Below are 18572 nucleotides of genomic sequence, written 5' to 3' on the forward strand. Positions count from 1 at the left end.
AAACTTCGACGAAAATTTATACCTCGTCTTATCTGAAGGTCGTCTTATCTGCCGAGATATAAGGTAATTGCATATTACTGAATAGTATGCAATATATATTTACAATCGACCTATATGAAATCAACATTGGGAGTAGCCTCATATTTTATCCAATTAATTAATCACGTTTCTGTCGAATTTTAAACATATTTTTGGCATAGTGAACCCATTCTTCAAATAATAGTATCTGCTCATTTAATGCTCTTTTAACTTTCTTCAGATTCATATGCTATTTAATTTCTAGTAGTTTTCTACTTTTTTATTTTTTTATTCTTCTTATTCAAACACAGATAACCAAGACGCTTATATTTTTATGAAATATCAAGATTAGAAGAAATATATTTTCGGACTTCTGACGTACTTGATAATTATAAAAAAATATAAATATAAATATTACAAAATATAATTATTCTATATTCAATTCGATCATTTCCTACTTTTAGCAACTAGAGGAACTTAGTAATCTGGAACTTACATTTATAGATTTTGGTGATCTTATAGCATTCGTTAATTCCTTTTTTATTTAAGAGATAATAAAGGATTACTCGGGATAGATGTTAAACTACCTCACGCGAGACTTGACTCCAACTCATAACTGAAACGAGTTCACCAGTGAACGAATGGATAAAATCGCTGAATGCTGGTAGTTGGTCATGAGTTTGCGCCTCGCCAACGGCCTGGCCACATACAGTTTTCCTGGGTTTTTTCACATTTGTGACAACTAAATAGAAGTCAGTTTTCCGTAGAAAGTCCTGTCGGGAGGTATTTCCCTTAGCAGATCGTCCATGTGTCGCGTTGCCGTAAACAACAAAACAAATACGAAAACACATTTCCAGGTGGCACCACAGCAATGACAATCATCAGATATATTGTGAGTTCACTCTCAGCAACACAACGCTTGTTATATTGTTTAATTTACCGTATATATTACCGTTATTACCCTAGTTATAAAATTTGCATCAATTATTAAGTTGTAAATATATGTGTTTTCATTAAAAAATATTCTATGCTATTTGTGTGACTGCTTCTGTTGTTTTAGTAGAACTAAGTATTAAGTTTATTTTCTTCATAAATTCTTGAAACCGATCATTTGGAACATTATAGAAATACAGAGTTATTCATAATTCCAAATCTAATTTTATTCGTGACATGCATGGTAATGGTTAGAAGTACATTAAGGCAATATATTGTCTGAAAGATTGTAACCGCAAGTTTTTAATGCACTATATATATTCGATGTGGTTTCCTTTTATGATTCTGCAAACGTCAAGGCGATAATCCATTTCAGACCGAACCCGTGTAGAGTGTCGGTGCTTGGACGTTTTGCAATGTATAGACAATCTTCATTTTCAATCTTGTGATATTAATTCCTTGTGGCATTGAGTGTTGGTGTCTGCTTACCGAATCACTTTCAAAATTTGCGCTGAACCGTTACAACAGACTTTGTTTTCTCAAATTCAAGGACACCGAATGTCTTCTCAGACTTCATTGTCATTTTCATTTACTTCCATCTATCGAATATCTGAGAAACTGAATCTCAGTCCCATATGATTTTGAAAACTTTGTTATTATCTTTCAAACAATGTATTGTTCTTGACAGTGGTTCTAACCGTTGCTATGTGCTTCACAAATAAAATGAGATCCGAAGTTAAAATAAAGACTAATCCTGAATTAGTGACAAGATATAAGATGCCTTGTTTTATTGTTAATTTATGATTTTCTCTGGAAAGTCTGAATGAACATGGCACATTTATTTAGTTCATAGCCGATCTTAACTATCTTAATATCTTTTATATACGAATTACCATTATTGGTTCTGTTTTTATCAATCACACTTTCCAAAAGTAAGCTTACAATGCTAATTTTTGGTATGTTTGCTCGTAATCAAAATGATTAACCTAATAGAAAATTTCACTTTAAATTCACTAAAAACGGACGTCGAGAGATACTCCGACTTCTATATTTTTCCCTCTGAATGACATACAAATGATACATACAATACAGAATCAAACACACAGATTAACATATCAGAACATATGCAACTCCTATTCTGTAATTAACACATCTAAAGATTTTACATAAATTTTTTACATGATAATATTAATTGTAATGAAAAATTATATTAACTTACATTTATAATAATCTAAGCAATAATTAAATGTTGCATGAAAAAAGAATTTTGACATTATAGAAAACTTCCATATTNTTATAATCCATCGATATAAAAATTACATATTAAGAAGAAAAAATATACCGATATATAAATAATATCGATGATGATAATGCGAGTATCAGCTGTTATTGGCATAAAAATGATTTATATATTATCGTAGAAATGATATTAATGATTATTATTGATCATCAAAGCATTATTTTTATTAGATAGTATTGATTTATAATGATCGATGATCATCATTACATCAATGATACTTTTTACGTAAGAATAATATTTATTACCTAATCAATTGCTTCAGTATCATAATGTAATGGCATTGTGATATATAAATAATCGCGAAGATATTGTTATTTGCCTCTAAATCATTCGTTCATGCATTCATTCAGGATACAGCTTTCACATTCGTCTATACAATATACGTGATATACAGATTGGTTCATTTTAATCAATCTACTGAAATAACTCGAAAAATACACATCCTACAAAAAGTTCATTAAACCAAAAATGTTAGACTTTAAGGGCCAGCAGGATGAAGCTATCGGCCACATTTTTCATATAGATAGCACTACAATCAGTAAATACGGAGCCAAGTTTATTTTCTTATATGGGAACCATGTTTTTTTTTTATTGCATATTATTCTATATCGAAAACAAACTTTATTTAAAACACTTTTTAAAAGATGCACTTATCAGAAGTTATGATCGTTTGAAAGTTTAGGCGGCGTCACACAATGCTTAAGTGAATCTGTGGATATCTTATCTCTGGGGTTCATTGAAAAACGGAAGAAAAATTATTGAAAATCATCAGGAAACTATTATTATTTAGTAGAATCAAGATCAACATCAGTTTATCACAGGTTTGACGACTTTAACAAGCTGTGGGACTAATTTCTGTATCTGTTTATTACTAGAAAAAAAAGAATGATTCTCCAAATAATAATAGTTTCTTACTGATTTTTAAAGCATTAATCTTCTTTTTTCAATAAAATTCACAGATATCCACATATTCATGCTTGCATTCTGTGGAGGCTGCGAACAATTTCAATCGCTCATAACTTTTGATATGTGCATCTTTTGAAAATTTTTAGACAAACCTCTGTTTGTTTATGATGTAGATTATTAATGTGAAATGACGAATGGAAGTTTTCATTTAAGAAACTTAACTTTATCCTATTTTAACCGATTCTAGCGTCGTCTATGACGAAATCGGTGGCTCCATCTTGTGGCCCTTGAATTTTAACATTTTTGGTTTAATGACGTTTTCTAAGGCTGCATATTTTTCGAATTATTTCTGTGGATTGATTAAAATGGATCACCCTGTATACATTATACTGTATGTTATAATAATGCTAATGTGCACATTATAAAAACAAATAAGAAAAATATTATGAAACGTCCAAAAATAAATTATAGTATATGAATTCGAGGAAAGTATGATATATAAGAAAAAAACCAATAACGAAAGATTTTAAGATTTAAATATTCACTATCCATTTTCTGTAAAAGTTTTCTATTATAATACAAATGTTATTAATGTCTTACGTCGTTCAATATCATTTTATGATATTCACTTCACAAAAAATTTTTTTTGTTTTTTTTATTCTGATGAAACCGTGTTGTAGTTTACTTTGCTTTATACAGACACACTACGGTGTATTTTTTCAAAACACTTGGCAAATCATTCATCTTTTTTTTATTCAGTTGGAACGCAATTTACAAGTCGCGTTTCGGGCATTAGCCCCTCTTCAGCCAACTAAATATTAAAATTAAACATGAGAAAATATACATATACATACGCGAATAAAACATTCTGTAGATATAACATGTTTAAAAAATTAAAAAACATACCTTAAAAGTACATATTACGAACGTACAGACGGCTTACAGAATGAACTGCATCATACACTATAGATCGAGTGAAGAATTGAACAGGTTGACAAGTCTCGTACCTGACTGCTTGACAACAAGACTTTCGAATTTAACGGTCTTTAAGTTTACACAAATAATGTTCAAATAAATAAATTGAAATTTATAAACAATTTTTAACAGTATTTGTTTTACCTTTAATTTATATTCGGACATATTACCTAAATTCACACGTTAACTTTTGTAGCTTTTTCAAGACGAATCTTTCGCGCAGTTATCCCAACGACACTATCCGGTCTGCTAATTTGCCTATGTACGAGCAAATAGACACAGAAATGAAGAAAAATAACATGAAATTTGCTCCAAAATATGGAAATCTATTCTCCAGATTGAAGGCCAAACAGAGTATGAAAAAACAAAACATAAATAAAGAAGAAACGAAAAATATTGTGTGTAAAATACCATGTACATGTAAAAACAACAGCTTTTATATAGGCGATACGAAACGCAAACTAAAAATAAGGGTTAAAGAATACATGTCTGATTTGAAGTATCACCGATTAAACTCAGTATTCCACGATCATTGTTTACTAAATGATTGCAACATAGATAAATCTTACATACATATTTTACATAAAGAAAAGAAAACATATAACAGAAAATTTAAAGAGAGTGTTGAGATTATTAAAAATAAAAATAACAATTGTATAAATATAAACTTAAGCATCAAAATTAGTGAGAACTGGGTAAAAATATTATAATTGTGTTAGAGATTATTGGATATAATTATGGAGTTAATCATCAAGGTTCAAAGTTCATGTATAAATAAATAATGTTTGTAAAAATCCCGAAATATTATAAGCTAATATTAATATACTATTAATTTCTGTTTGTACACAACTTTTTATTGAATACTATAATTGTTTCAAATCAGTTCACTGATATATATGTAAATTAGCAGACCAGGTAGTGTCGTTGGGATATCCGCTCGAAAGATTCGTCTTGAAAAAGCTACAAAAGTTAACGTGTGAATTTAGGTAATATGTCCGAATATAAATTAAAAGTAAAACAAATACTGTTAAAAATTGTTTATAAGTTTCAATTTATTTATTTGAACATTATTTGTGTAACTTAATTTAAAGACCGTTAAATTCGAAAGTCCTGTTGTCAAGCAGTCAGGTACGAGACTTGTCAACCTGTTCAATTCTTCACTCGATCTATAGTGTATGATGCAGTCCATTCTGTAAGCCGTCTGTACGTTCGTAATATGTACTTTTAAGGTATGTTTTTTAATTTTTTAAACGTGTTATATCTACAGAATGTTTTATTCGCGTATGTATATGTATATTTTCTCATGTTTAATTTTAATATTTAGTTGGCTGAAGAGGGGCTAATGCCCGAAACGCGACTTGTAAATTGCGTTCCAACTGAGTAAAGAGATGAATGATTTGCCAAGTGTTTTGAAAAAATACACCGTAGTGTCTGTATAAAAATTCACAAAGAATGTTATTTAAAATTCATACTATAAAACGTGATTTAAAACTGAATTTTTATGAAATAAATATTTTTAAAATCAAATTCTTGTTTTCATCGAGCTATCAAACAAACACAATTGATTCTATCATATTATTCAACAAATACATAACGACGGATGCATTTTTTTTGAATGCATATAACATTCCTTACCTTAATATTCATGCCTGCTATGGTAACACAATCACTGTAGTATAGTTGCTTAGATAAAGGCAATGAAACAAGAACAAAGAATATTTGACGCATGATGTATTGGAATCAGAATATGAACAGCCACAAGCAATACTGTCGGAAATGTCTTTCCACAATAGTTTATAGTAGTGATGGGTAGCCTTTTCTGGCCACAAGCAAACTTTGTGGGTTTCTGAGGGGGACACACCTTTTTTTTTCTCACGAAGTTACCGACTATAAGCCTGTTGAGTACCAACGTACTACACAACTTCCAGAATACTAGATAAAATAATATCTGATAATAATATGCAAATTAGTAACACACAGTTTATTCTCATCTTTTCGTTGTGATCAGTGAAGTCAAGTTTAGTTTGATTGTTCTTTGTCATGAATATCAGCTTAATTAGAATTGTATAATGGCACGAGGCAAAAAACAGGAAAATGAAATTGTTGCCAAAGCCCAGAGGGACCAAATAGCAGAACCTTGTAGCCTCGGGTTGCTCATGACTGATTTAGAATAAGTTTTATCATGTCAGGCGCATTTTGAAATAAATACAAATGATATTAATAGTCTACGGCAGGGGTAGACTTTTTCCTGTAAGAGCCCTAGTTACCTACCTGAAAATATTGGGAGCCGCACCTAATGTTCTTGGTATAAAAATAAAAATTTCAGAATCATAATGTATTTATTTTGAGAATTTTGATATATTTATTACATTTTTTTTTTTATTTACTCTTTGCTAGTTGAAGGTTTATGAACTTGTAATGTTTGTAATGAAATTTTTAAAAATAAATATTTTTTACTTATTGGTTGTGCCACAATTGAGCTCTTGAAGATCCTCAAGATTTGGGCATCGTTGGTCTATGATATAAAGAAACTAATCTGCTATACGTTAAATTAGAAATAAAGTAGAAAAGACAATTGTTCAAAGTTCGGTGAATTGTATAAAATATTAATATATAACTTAAGCTCATTTACATATGCTATTGTAGAAATGTAAGAAACTCAAATTTTTATATATTTCATTAAGTTTATAATGTGTGTCACGAACAAAATTCTACTGCTTAATATCGTGAAATTATAAAACAAAAACACACGTGATATCACTTATAGAATTTACAACAAATAAAATTTATCAGAATGGATCCTATAAAATTTAATCGGCGTAGTTCCTTATGTATCAAAACATAGAATATTTTCAAACGTTGATTCCCCGCTTTCGAAACTAAAAAAAAACGAAATTATTAAATTTTACGAGCCTATTCAGAAATAAAAATATTATTGCACCCCATTACATAGAGTTAACAATCCAAAAGAAAATTCGATAGTTCAGAAGCGGAACATTTATTTTATAAAATTCCGAAACTTTCTAGATTATCTTTGTGTTAATCTGTTCCATAAAATGGAATTACAGGTAAAATTTCATAAATTATATATAATTAAATTGTTATATTTCTTTCTGAGATATAAATTTTATTTAACATTTTTCAGTAATACAAATTTAATAAAAAAGTTAATCTAAAATGTTTATAAATTTTATTAGATTAGAAATCACAAAATTAAATGTTAGTAATTTTATTTCTGATAAAAATAGTGATAGCAATATTAAAAACGTATGAAAAATTGAAGCACAATTTAATTAGAAACAAATTTAAAAATTGGCTTAAGTTTTGGTAATCAATCCTTTTTTCAGTGTTAATATCCATATGATAAATATATTAATTCCACATAAAAATTAATAAACATAACGATAACTAAATGAATTTCAATAAGAATAAAGACAATTTATATACCGTTAGCCTACTTCGATGCCAAACGACAGAATATTAATCCCAATCTTAAGAGCAACCGTTTTGACTGATAATGTAGTAAACATAATATTAAAATTTATATGTTATATTAATATTTAGAAGCTTATTATATAAATTAATATTGAATATATACCTAAAATAAAACATATATCTCATATTGAAATTCAAATTTCTCTCTTTGAAAACCTTACTGTAATATTGCTATCATAACGAACAATTTCTTGAAATATAATTTATTTTAATTTTAAAATTTTATTTACGTTTTTATGTTTTGTTGACTATCCAAAACATATGAATTATTTAGAATAATTTAAATATGAAAACTTACAAATTGCATTATTATAATTTGAAGCTACGAGAAACAGTAGATTACTTCAAAATGGATGATGTATCGCTTCATAACTTTATTTAAAAAATTTATAATTAGTATATCATTAATACAGTAGAGCATCGTTTATCCGAATCAATTGGGGACTCGGGTTGTTCGGATAACTTATTTTTCGGATAACCGATTATGTGAGAAAAAAATATATTAACCTATCCCGTGTTGAAATTTTTCTCCGTTGCGTGTCGCTTCGCGTTGAATTTTCGTCCATGTTAAAAATTCTTTCGGATAACCGACTTTCGGATAAACGACGCTCTATTGTAATTAAATATGACATATTTTTGCCAATTCGATATTAGTTCTACGTTTCGATGCTGCTACATGAATTGGATTAAAACTGAATTAAATAATTATGATGTGCAGCATTTCCAGAGTAAACTTCAGCCATTGGGATTGGATTGGATTGATGAAAGAAGACAATGCAACACCTGGGCAATCTGCCAAGGGAAGGTTTCCTCTCTTGGCAGGGAAAGGAGGTATGTCCCGGGAGAACTTTCTATGGGAAACTGGCTCCTATTTAGATGTTGGACACGTGAAGAAAATCCGAAAACGTCAACATGGCTAGCTCGTTGGTCAGGTGCCAACCCGTGACCAAACTATCAGTGACTAGTGATTTTTATCTATTCGGTCACCGATGGGACGGTTAACTCTAAGAGAAGAGGGAAAAAACAAAAAATATATTATTGATTTATATCTATATAATATTTGATACTGAAATAAATGGTTGGCTTTCAGAAATTGTTTTAGAATTAAGTTTTGAAATTCGTTGAGCAGACACTATATTTCAAACTGATAAAAATGTTCATAGTTGGAAAATGCATACTGCAGAACATTCGAACTAAAAAAAAGAGTTAATTACTTAAAAACTATCTAGTTTAAAATCGACAATCCTATAATTTACAATATATTATTTTCAATAAATAAAATATCATTACAAAAAGTATACCAACTAAAAAGGTTACCATCAATTCTTGTTTTTTATACTGATATTTTATTTAATTTGGAATATCAATTTAAAGTCATTTTGAAAACGAAAAAATATTTTAAAATACCGTATATCTGGGCAGATAAGACAATAGTTGAATCATAAAAAAAGATCCCAAAATCCGGGGTCATCTTATAGGACAGATACAAAAAAAAATTAGATTGAAATTTATATAAATTAAAACCATTATAAAAAGACAGACAAACCGTAATTATTTACTAGAAGAGAGTAGGGTAGGTGCACAAAATAGAATAGCCCATACGGCGTTTTTGTGAATAGTCACGGTCATTACCTGAATGCCAATCAGTGCCAATGTTTGCAAAAATTGCAAGGCAACGTTGCCAGATGTAAGAAAATAAAATTCGTTTACTCGAAAAATTACGAATAGGACGTAATTCCGTATACGCTATACAGTATTATTATTATTATTCAGATGATGATCGCTGATCTAAACTAAATTCTTAGGCCGTTGATAGTTTGGGAGTCGTCTTATAGGACAGATATATGCTAAAACTATAAAAACTTCGACGAAAATTTATACCTCGTCTTATCTGAAGGTCGTCTTATCTGCCGAGATATAAGGTAATTGCATATTACTGAATAGTATGCAATATATATTTACAATCGACCTATATGAAATCAACATTGGGAGTAGCCTCATATTTTATCCAATTAATTAATCACGTTTCTGTCGAATTTTAAACATATTTTTGGCATAGTGAACCCATTCTTCAAATAATAGTATCTGCTCATTTAATGCTCTTTTAACTTTCTTCAGATTCATATGCTATTTAATTTCTAGTAGTTTTCTACTTTTTTATTTTTTTATTCTTCTTATTCAAACACAGATAACCAAGACGCTTATATTTTTATGAAATATCAAGATTAGAAGAAATATATTTTCGGACTTCTGACGTACTTGATAATTATAAAAAAATATAAATATAAATATTACAAAATATAATTATTCTATATTCAATTCGATCATTTCCTACTTTTAGCAACTAGAGGAACTTAGTAATCTGGAACTTACATTTATAGATTTTGGTGATCTTATAGCATTCGTTAATTCCTTTTTTATTTAAGAGATAATAAAGGATTACTCGGGATAGATGTTAAACTACCTCACGCGAGACTTGACTCCAACTCATAACTGAAACGAGTTCACCAGTGAACGAATGGATAAAATCGCTGAATGCTGGTAGTTGGTCATGAGTTTGCGCCTCGCCAACGGCCTGGCCACATACAGTTTTCCTGGGTTTTTTCACATTTGTGACAACTAAATAGAAGTCAGTTTTCCGTAGAAAGTCCTGTCGGGAGGTATTTCCCTTAGCAGATCGTCCATGTGTCGCGTTGCCGTAAACAACAAAACAAATACGAAAACACATTTCCAGGTGGCACCACAGCAATGACAATCATCAGATATATTGTGAGTTCACTCTCAGCAACACAACGCTTGTTATATTGTTTAATTTACCGTATATATTACCGTTATTACCCTAGTTATAAAATTTGCATCAATTATTAAGTTGTAAATATATGTGTTTTCATTAAAAAATATTCTATGCTATTTGTGTGACTGCTTCTGTTGTTTTAGTAGAACTAAGTATTAAGTTTATTTTCTTCATAAATTCTTGAAACCGATCATTTGGAACATTATAGAAATACAGAGTTATTCATAATTCCAAATCTAATTTTATTCGTGACATGCATGGTAATGGTTAGAAGTACATTAAGGCAATATATTGTCTGAAAGATTGTAACCGCAAGTTTTTAATGCACTATATATATTCGATGTGGTTTCCTTTTATGATTCTGCAAACGTCAAGGCGATAATCCATTTCAGACCGAACCCGTGTAGAGTGTCGGTGCTTGGACGTTTTGCAATGTATAGACAATCTTCATTTTCAATCTTGTGATATTAATTCCTTGTGGCATTGAGTGTTGGTGTCTGCTTACCGAATCACTTTCAAAATTTGCGCTGAACCGTTACAACAGACTTTGTTTTCTCAAATTCAAGGACACCGAATGTCTTCTCAGACTTCATTGTCATTTTCATTTACTTCCATCTATCGAATATCTGAGAAACTGAATCTCAGTCCCATATGATTTTGAAAACTTTGTTATTATCTTTCAAACAATGTATTGTTCTTGACAGTGGTTCTAACCGTTGCTATGTGCTTCACAAATAAAATGAGATCCGAAGTTAAAATAAAGACTAATCCTGAATTAGTGACAAGATATAAGATGCCTTGTTTTATTGTTAATTTATGATTTTCTCTGGAAAGTCTGAATGAACATGGCACATTTATTTAGTTCATAGCCGATCTTAACTATCTTAATATCTTTTATATACGAATTACCATTATTGGTTCTGTTTTTATCAATCACACTTTCCAAAAGTAAGCTTACAATGCTAATTTTTGGTATGTTTGCTCGTAATCAAAATGATTAACCTAATAGAAAATTTCACTTTAAATTCACTAAAAACGGACGTCGAGAGATACTCCGACTTCTATATTTTTCCCTCTGAATGACATACAAATGATACATACAATACAGAATCAAACACACAGATTAACATATCAGAACATATGCAACTCCTATTCTGTAATTAACACATCTAAAGATTTTACATAAATTTTTTACATGATAATATTAATTGTAATGAAAAATTATATTAACTTACATTTATAATAATCTAAGCAATAATTAAATGTTGCATGAAAAAAGAATTTTGACATTATAGAAAAACTCCATATTAGGTAGGTAATATTGTTACAAGAGTAAAGGAATCAATAATGCCACTTAAATTTCCTTTTTAAAATTTTCATCTATATTGTTTGAATCGTTTAAAATACTTAAATAAAAACTTTTAGATTAATGCATTTATCTAAAAAAACAAAAAACAGAAAAAATCTAAAATTTTGTAATTTCATTATTTTAAAAATAGCTTACAAAAATCTAATCAATTTTTGAATTAACATTTTTTAGTAACAACTTTCGTAACTACAGGAATATTTTTTATAGCGTAACATCATATAACTGCAAGTAAGTTGTTTTAAAATAATTGCTTTTGGTAATAAAATCTCTGTATATAAGAATATCTTAAAACTATTTGAGTTACTAAATATCCAACGAGACTTATTAAAGCGAAAGTTTGAAGTTTTACTTTAATTTCTCTTAAGAAATCAATGCTTGATTATATAAAAAAATTTTGAAAATTTTTGCAAATTTTATTTACAAACTTGAATAAAATTTGCATAAAGATTTAATACAAAAAGAAAATCTTCTCTAAACTTGTATTGAAACTGTAATAGATATTACAATAAACTATTTCGTTTATAAGATTAATTCTAATGATTTTTAACATTCTCTTCGATCTACGCGATAATACTATTTGATATATTTTAATTTTTGAAAAATAATAAATATTTTAAAATGTTATCTGTTATTTACTCAAGGAAATACTGTAAATTATATGTCTTATATTTTAATTCCTTTTAAATTAAGAACGTAAAGTAGTAATTATTTTTAGTAGTGGCCTTATGGGAACCTTTACTTCATTATATAAATATACAGTATAAATGCATTACACAGAATTCAATGTTATATAAAAATTAATTATAATAAAAATTCTAATAAATTTTTAAAAAAATAATAAGATTATATAGGATTTATGCAGAATGACATTAAAGATTCGAAAATAAATTGGCGTAAAAAAATCAAAAGCTCATTTACGGTAAACAACTTACTTCAGTTCATTTAACTGACATAATGATAAAAATCAACGATTTTCTCCTAGATTATAAACTATTGTGATTTGCATCTAATTGAAATTTCTTCTTCTAAATGGTTTCAAATTTTAATTTAGATTTTTTTTAATGCTTTGGAAATAATAATTTTAGTTTTGAAGGATGTGGAAATAATGGTTATTATCGCGATCTCTTAATTTTAAGTGATTAATTATAATACGAAAAAGTATATTTTATGATTTTATATCACGATAGATACATTTTCAATGGAATAAAAACAAGAATAATTTACAATCATTCATTAAATTTTCGCGTAATTTTGTCGGATTAAAATGATATATAAGGAAAAACTAGAAAATGCAGTATATAAATATAAAGATTTGTTTGTCATCTTAGTTACAGTATTATGTGTATTTTCAGATCTTTTTAAAAAAATTATTAACTAAATTACCGAGATAATATTAAAATGTAGTTATTTTATTTAAATTTTTGAAACGATAAGATTAATTTGAAAAATTTAAATATCATTGTAATAAATTCTAAGAAAAGTGAATTATTCTAGATCAATTGTAATTTATAGAATATTGGATTTATATTGTGGATACTATTATATATTGCAATTACCATTTATCGATTACTGAATGAAGTCTTTCGCAGATATATTATTTAAATACTTATTTGAGTTTAATAGAATCGATGCTATCTTTTACTAATCTACAATTTTGTATATAAATCAATAAATCTGACACGAGACGATTATATTAACTAGAAATTTCATTACATAGAGTAACTCAAAAGTCAGTTAACTGAAACATGTTTTGAAATTATTTTTAAGAGAGGTTAAAATCATTTTGCAGCAGCTGCATTTCTATTATTTGCAACTCAAGATCACGAATAGTTGCATGTAGCTGCACTAAACTGTTTTTAAGTATTCTTAAAATAATCTTTAATACAGTATATATATTGGCTAACTGAGTTTTAGGCCACACTGTAAATCGTACTAATTTTCCATAAATTTGTGTATAATACATTTAAATTTGTAAGTAATATAAAACAAACTTTTATAACTTATAATAAATTAACCATTGATCGATCCAAATCTTCTACACTGTTATTCTTTAGTATGGCTCTCGAATTATTTAATTAATTTAAATGTAAAATTAAATAAAAGTTAATATTTTAATCGAATTTAAAAAGTAGGGAAATAAAAAGATAGGAGCTGAAAATAAAGTCGGGTAAAAACATAAGAATTCTATGTTCGAAGTTTAGAAAAATCTAATTTTTGACTTATTCAATGCACTATATGATATTGGAGTCACCTAAGCTTGCGAATTGCTTTTAAATTTGATATTTTGTAAGAAAAAAGTTATTACAAAATTGTAAGACGTGAAAGCCATAATAACGATGATTATTTATAAAGTCGTAAAAACAGAAAACTGGTAACAATTTTGCAGTTATGATTACGTTTCGTTATTCTTTACAAATTTACGTGTTTTTTTTTATTTTAAACATTACATAAATTAAAAGCATAATTATTATCTAAATTAAAAATAATATTTTAAAATTCTTTTAATACTAAATTTTTTCATATTAATTACAGAAAATAACTTAGTCGTGTAATATTATTCGAGATATTTTTCTTTTATAACAATTTTTTAAAATTATGTAATTGTTAATTAAATTTATGATATATTGTGCCAAAAATAAAAGATTAAAATATAAGAACGAACATTAAATCACCATTAAAAGGATAAGTAAGTTAAAATTTTATTTACTTTAAAATTAATAAAATAATTTATACTTTTATTAATATGATATATTGATTATTTAATTTATATATCTATTTTTCTCTTGATTAAAAGTTACTTTTATTATTAATCAAAATATTTACCTTCCTCTTCTGTTGTTGCTATGATATCGTCGCTAGCTTCACTTCTACCAAACATATTTTCAGAATATATTCGAACTAAATACATAGTACCTGGAGTTAAACTGGTTAAAATAACTTTATTATCAGTTGGAGGTATTTTAACTGTTTCAAATTTATCAGGAGATTCTGAAATTTAAAATCAATTTTTTAAATAAAAGTTAATTTAATGCTTACGTAGTTTTTTTATTTATATAATATTTTTAAAAATATATTTCATTAAATTTTGATAAGTAATGATAATTAATAAAATTATTAACTATAATTAGATATTTATAATTAATAATTTCAATTAATTTTCTCATTAATTAAAATTTTACTTAAAAATTAATTTAATTATAAGTCGGAAATATAGCCTATATTTAAAAGAACGTGTGTAGATTATGATGAAAAAGTTTTTATTGATAATTAATTCTTTTTAATTAATTATTAATAAAAATCGATAGATAAGTCATTGACAAATATTGATCTACTGATGAGCAATCTATCGTAATAATTATTTATTGAGTATAAATATCCGTCTTTAGCCGCTCGACATTTCGTTTGGCGAAGGCTTTGTCAATATTGAAAATAAAGAAGAAAAATTACTAAAGTGGATTACTGTGTTTAGGATTTTTTTTCTTCCTTTAAAATTACAGTTTTTAGCGGCGTAATTTAGAAATTTAGATGTTTATTCGTGTTTAAAATTTGGGAAATTTAAAGACGTGGAAACCTCTATAAATCCTATTTTTATTTGTTTTTACAGAAAACTAATTTTGTACAATTTATACTATTAAAAAATTAAATATAATTATTTAAGGAATAATGTTTGTATCAGAACTAAAGTGCATTTTTTTAATGAAAAAATTATTGTCTAAAATTACTTTGAATGAGATCATGAACAATACATTAAATTGAAGCAGTATTTTAGTATCTTTATCAAATTATAAAATTTATTTTCCATAAAACAACTAATCCAACGAGACTAAACTACTACCAAAGAGATTTACTCGTACCTATATAAAGTAGATATCTATAGATTACGTGTTTGGTTACCGATATCTTCAAAATTTAGTTTAAAACTTTTTGATAATGAAATTTTATAATTTGATAAATTAAAAGATTGCTTTCAAAGATAAAATGGATTTAATAACTCAAAATACTTCCTCGATTTACTTCTTGTAAATCTTGTATTCTACATATACATACGAATTTAGGTTTTTAAATTTATATAAAAGGTGATCCAAAAGTCAGTTGACCGAGATATATTCTAAGACTACTTTAAGCTACTTAAAGTATGCAGCTTTAAACCAGCTGCATTTAATCCGTAATTTAATCATTTTATTAAAAGATACGGAATTGCGAATGAATAGGCAGCTGTTCCAAACCGGTTCTAATCGTTCTTAAAAATTTATTGATTAACTGACTTTTGAGCCAATCTATTATTTCTGATTTAACTGCTACCAATGAAGTGATTGAATCACAAATGATAACATACAGCTATTTAAAACCGGTTTAAACCATTCTTAAAATAATCTTAAAATATAATCCTGTTAACATTCGGTTACCCTTTATTGTAATTAATTTAAATGAAATTGTATTAAAATAGCTTTAAAAATATTTTTATTTTTTTAGTGGTTAGTGTCATGATATATAGAATCTTCAAATCGACGAAAAATATAATAAATGCATTTTTGTGTATTTTATGTTCCTGAATTTAAAGATATTAATTTAATTAATTGTAAGTAATATAAAACAAACTTTTATAACTTATAATAAATTAACCATTGATCGATCCAAATCTTCTACACTGTTATTCTTTAGTCTGGCTCTCGAATTATTTAATTAATTTAAATGTAAAATTAAATAAAAGTTAACATTTTAATCGAATTTAAAAAGTAGGGAAATAAAAAGATAGGAGCTGAAAATAAAGTCGGGTAAAAACATAAGAATTCTATGTTCGAAGTTTAGAAAAATCTAATTTTTGACTTATTCAATGCACTATATGATATTGGAGTCACCTAAGCTTGCGAATTGCTTTTAAATTTGATATTTTGTAAGAAAAAAGTTATTACAAAATTGTAAGACGTGAAAGCCATAATAACGATGATTATTTATAAAGTCGTAAAAACAGAAAACTGGTAACAATTTTGCAGTTATGATTACGTTTCGTTATTCTTTACAAATTTACGTGTTTTTTTTTATTTTAAACATTACATAAATTAAAAGCATAATTATTATCTAAATTAAAAATAATATTTTAAAATTCTTTTAATACTAAATTTTTTCATATTAATTACAGAAAATAACTTAGTCGTGTAATATTATTCGAGATATTTTTCTTTTATAACAATTTTTTAAAATTATGTAATTGTTAATTAAATTTATGNATTTTCTATGTAATTTAAATAATCATTGTCTGAATTGTGGATTATTTTAGAAAGAGAAATTAGAAAATGGTTGTCAATACTTGAGTGATTAAATTAGACATGTGTAGAGATAATTAATTCAAATATTTTGATATAATCCAAGGACGTCACGTTCTAAATAAAATAGTAAATATGAAAGTAATGTAACCTTTTTTTTATACCCATTAGAAATATATTTTTCGTATTAAAGGTCAAAATGTGAGTTACATGTTGGACATATTACAGTGTTATGATACCTTGAAACTTTTTACCTGATATAAATCCGATCAAAAAAAATATTGGAGAAAAATTGAAGATATGTTCATAGAGCCAAAGAGAAATAAATGGATGCTATAATACGGATTTTACACTTCGAGATTACTTCACAATTCTATTTTCGGCTTATTGAATCGATATAAAATCGAATTCATGTGCATATACTATTGAAAATATACAAAAAAGTATATTAAATTTATTATCAAATAGTTAGTAAATATAATGGCCGGAACAATAATAAAATATAAAAATATTCACGAATTAGAAGAAACAATAAATGTCTTTATATCTTGTTATTTTTCAACACCTGAAGAACCCAGTAGTCTTTACGGAAGAGTTGACCTTTTATTTTTATATTTTATTATTGTCCTGGCCATTACATTTATTAAAATTTTGTTAATTAATAGATTTATATAATTGTGCGGTATTCCAGGAACCTTTTATAACGTTTTTACATGTCGAGATGGAACGTAGCCCCAAAATAAAAGGCCGACACCGCCGTAAAGACTTGTGTTCTTGAAGTGTTGAAAAATTACAAGGTATGAAGACATTTGTTGTTTCTTTTAATTAGTAATAATTAGCAACAAAATTCTTTTTCAGCATACATTTATTCTTTTAAACATTCTTTTAACTTATCTGCGATTTTAGTTTTTTATATCTTTAAATATAATTACTTAAAGTTTTTTTAAAAGCTGAGCGCTTTTCATATGTTTAACAATATATTTCCTATTTCTAGATTTTGTTTAGCAGGATTATTATATTTTTCTTTTAGCTTTTAGCATCAGAAAAAAAATATATAACATGATTTTGATCAATATTTTTTTGAAAAATCGAATAGAATATCATACGTTTTCTCAATCATAAACTATCTATATTTGTCTTTTAAAATAATATATCAAATACGTATTTCAGATAAAGATCGTCNAAGATTTATAGAGAATTTGTGAATTAGTATAGAACGATTCCTTCTTTACATAACAAAAACTATATAAATGATTTTGCTTTATCACACTGCAGAAGCGATTTTACGTTGTTTATTAGAACCTTTTTTGACATAATTTTGCAGTTAAGTTCAAAATACATTGTGGAAATTTTGGAATATTAACATATTATTGATTTTAGAACAAGAAATAGCATTAACAAATTTTTGTAGAGCCAATTTATTTTGTAAAATATAGAAACTCAATACACTTCAATTTTTCCAGTTCTTGTTTTTCTTTTATAAGTCAGAAAACCAAGAATAACAATCGATATTCAGTA

At 26.9% G+C, this 18572-nt stretch overlaps 1 protein-coding gene and 1 long non-coding RNA gene across 2 annotated transcripts in view; one reads left to right on the forward strand and one right to left on the reverse strand.

The window, feature by feature from the left end:
* LOC111616681 (Down syndrome cell adhesion molecule homolog) overlaps nucleotides 1-18572 on the reverse strand; it is a 191291-nt gene that overhangs the window by 107779 nt on the left and 64940 nt on the right. Inside the window, exon 15 of the mRNA XM_023358064.1 lies at nucleotides 14614-14778. Within this exon, the coding sequence (XP_023213832.1) occupies nucleotides 14614-14778 (165 nt within the window). The remainder of the gene's footprint in view (nucleotides 1-14613; nucleotides 14779-18572) is intronic.
* On the forward strand, nucleotides 5063-5826 carry LOC111616701. The gene is made up of 3 exons (XR_002755300.1): nucleotides 5063-5144; nucleotides 5224-5361; nucleotides 5457-5826. It is a non-coding gene; the product is annotated as an uncharacterized LOC111616701 (long non-coding RNA).

The sequence above is a fragment of the Centruroides sculpturatus genome, unplaced genomic scaffold (genome assembly GCF_000671375.1).
Source record: "Centruroides sculpturatus isolate CEXI.00-Female unplaced genomic scaffold, Cexi_2.0 scaffold24, whole genome shotgun sequence".
Lineage (NCBI taxonomy): Eukaryota > Metazoa > Arthropoda > Arachnida > Scorpiones > Buthidae > Centruroides > Centruroides sculpturatus.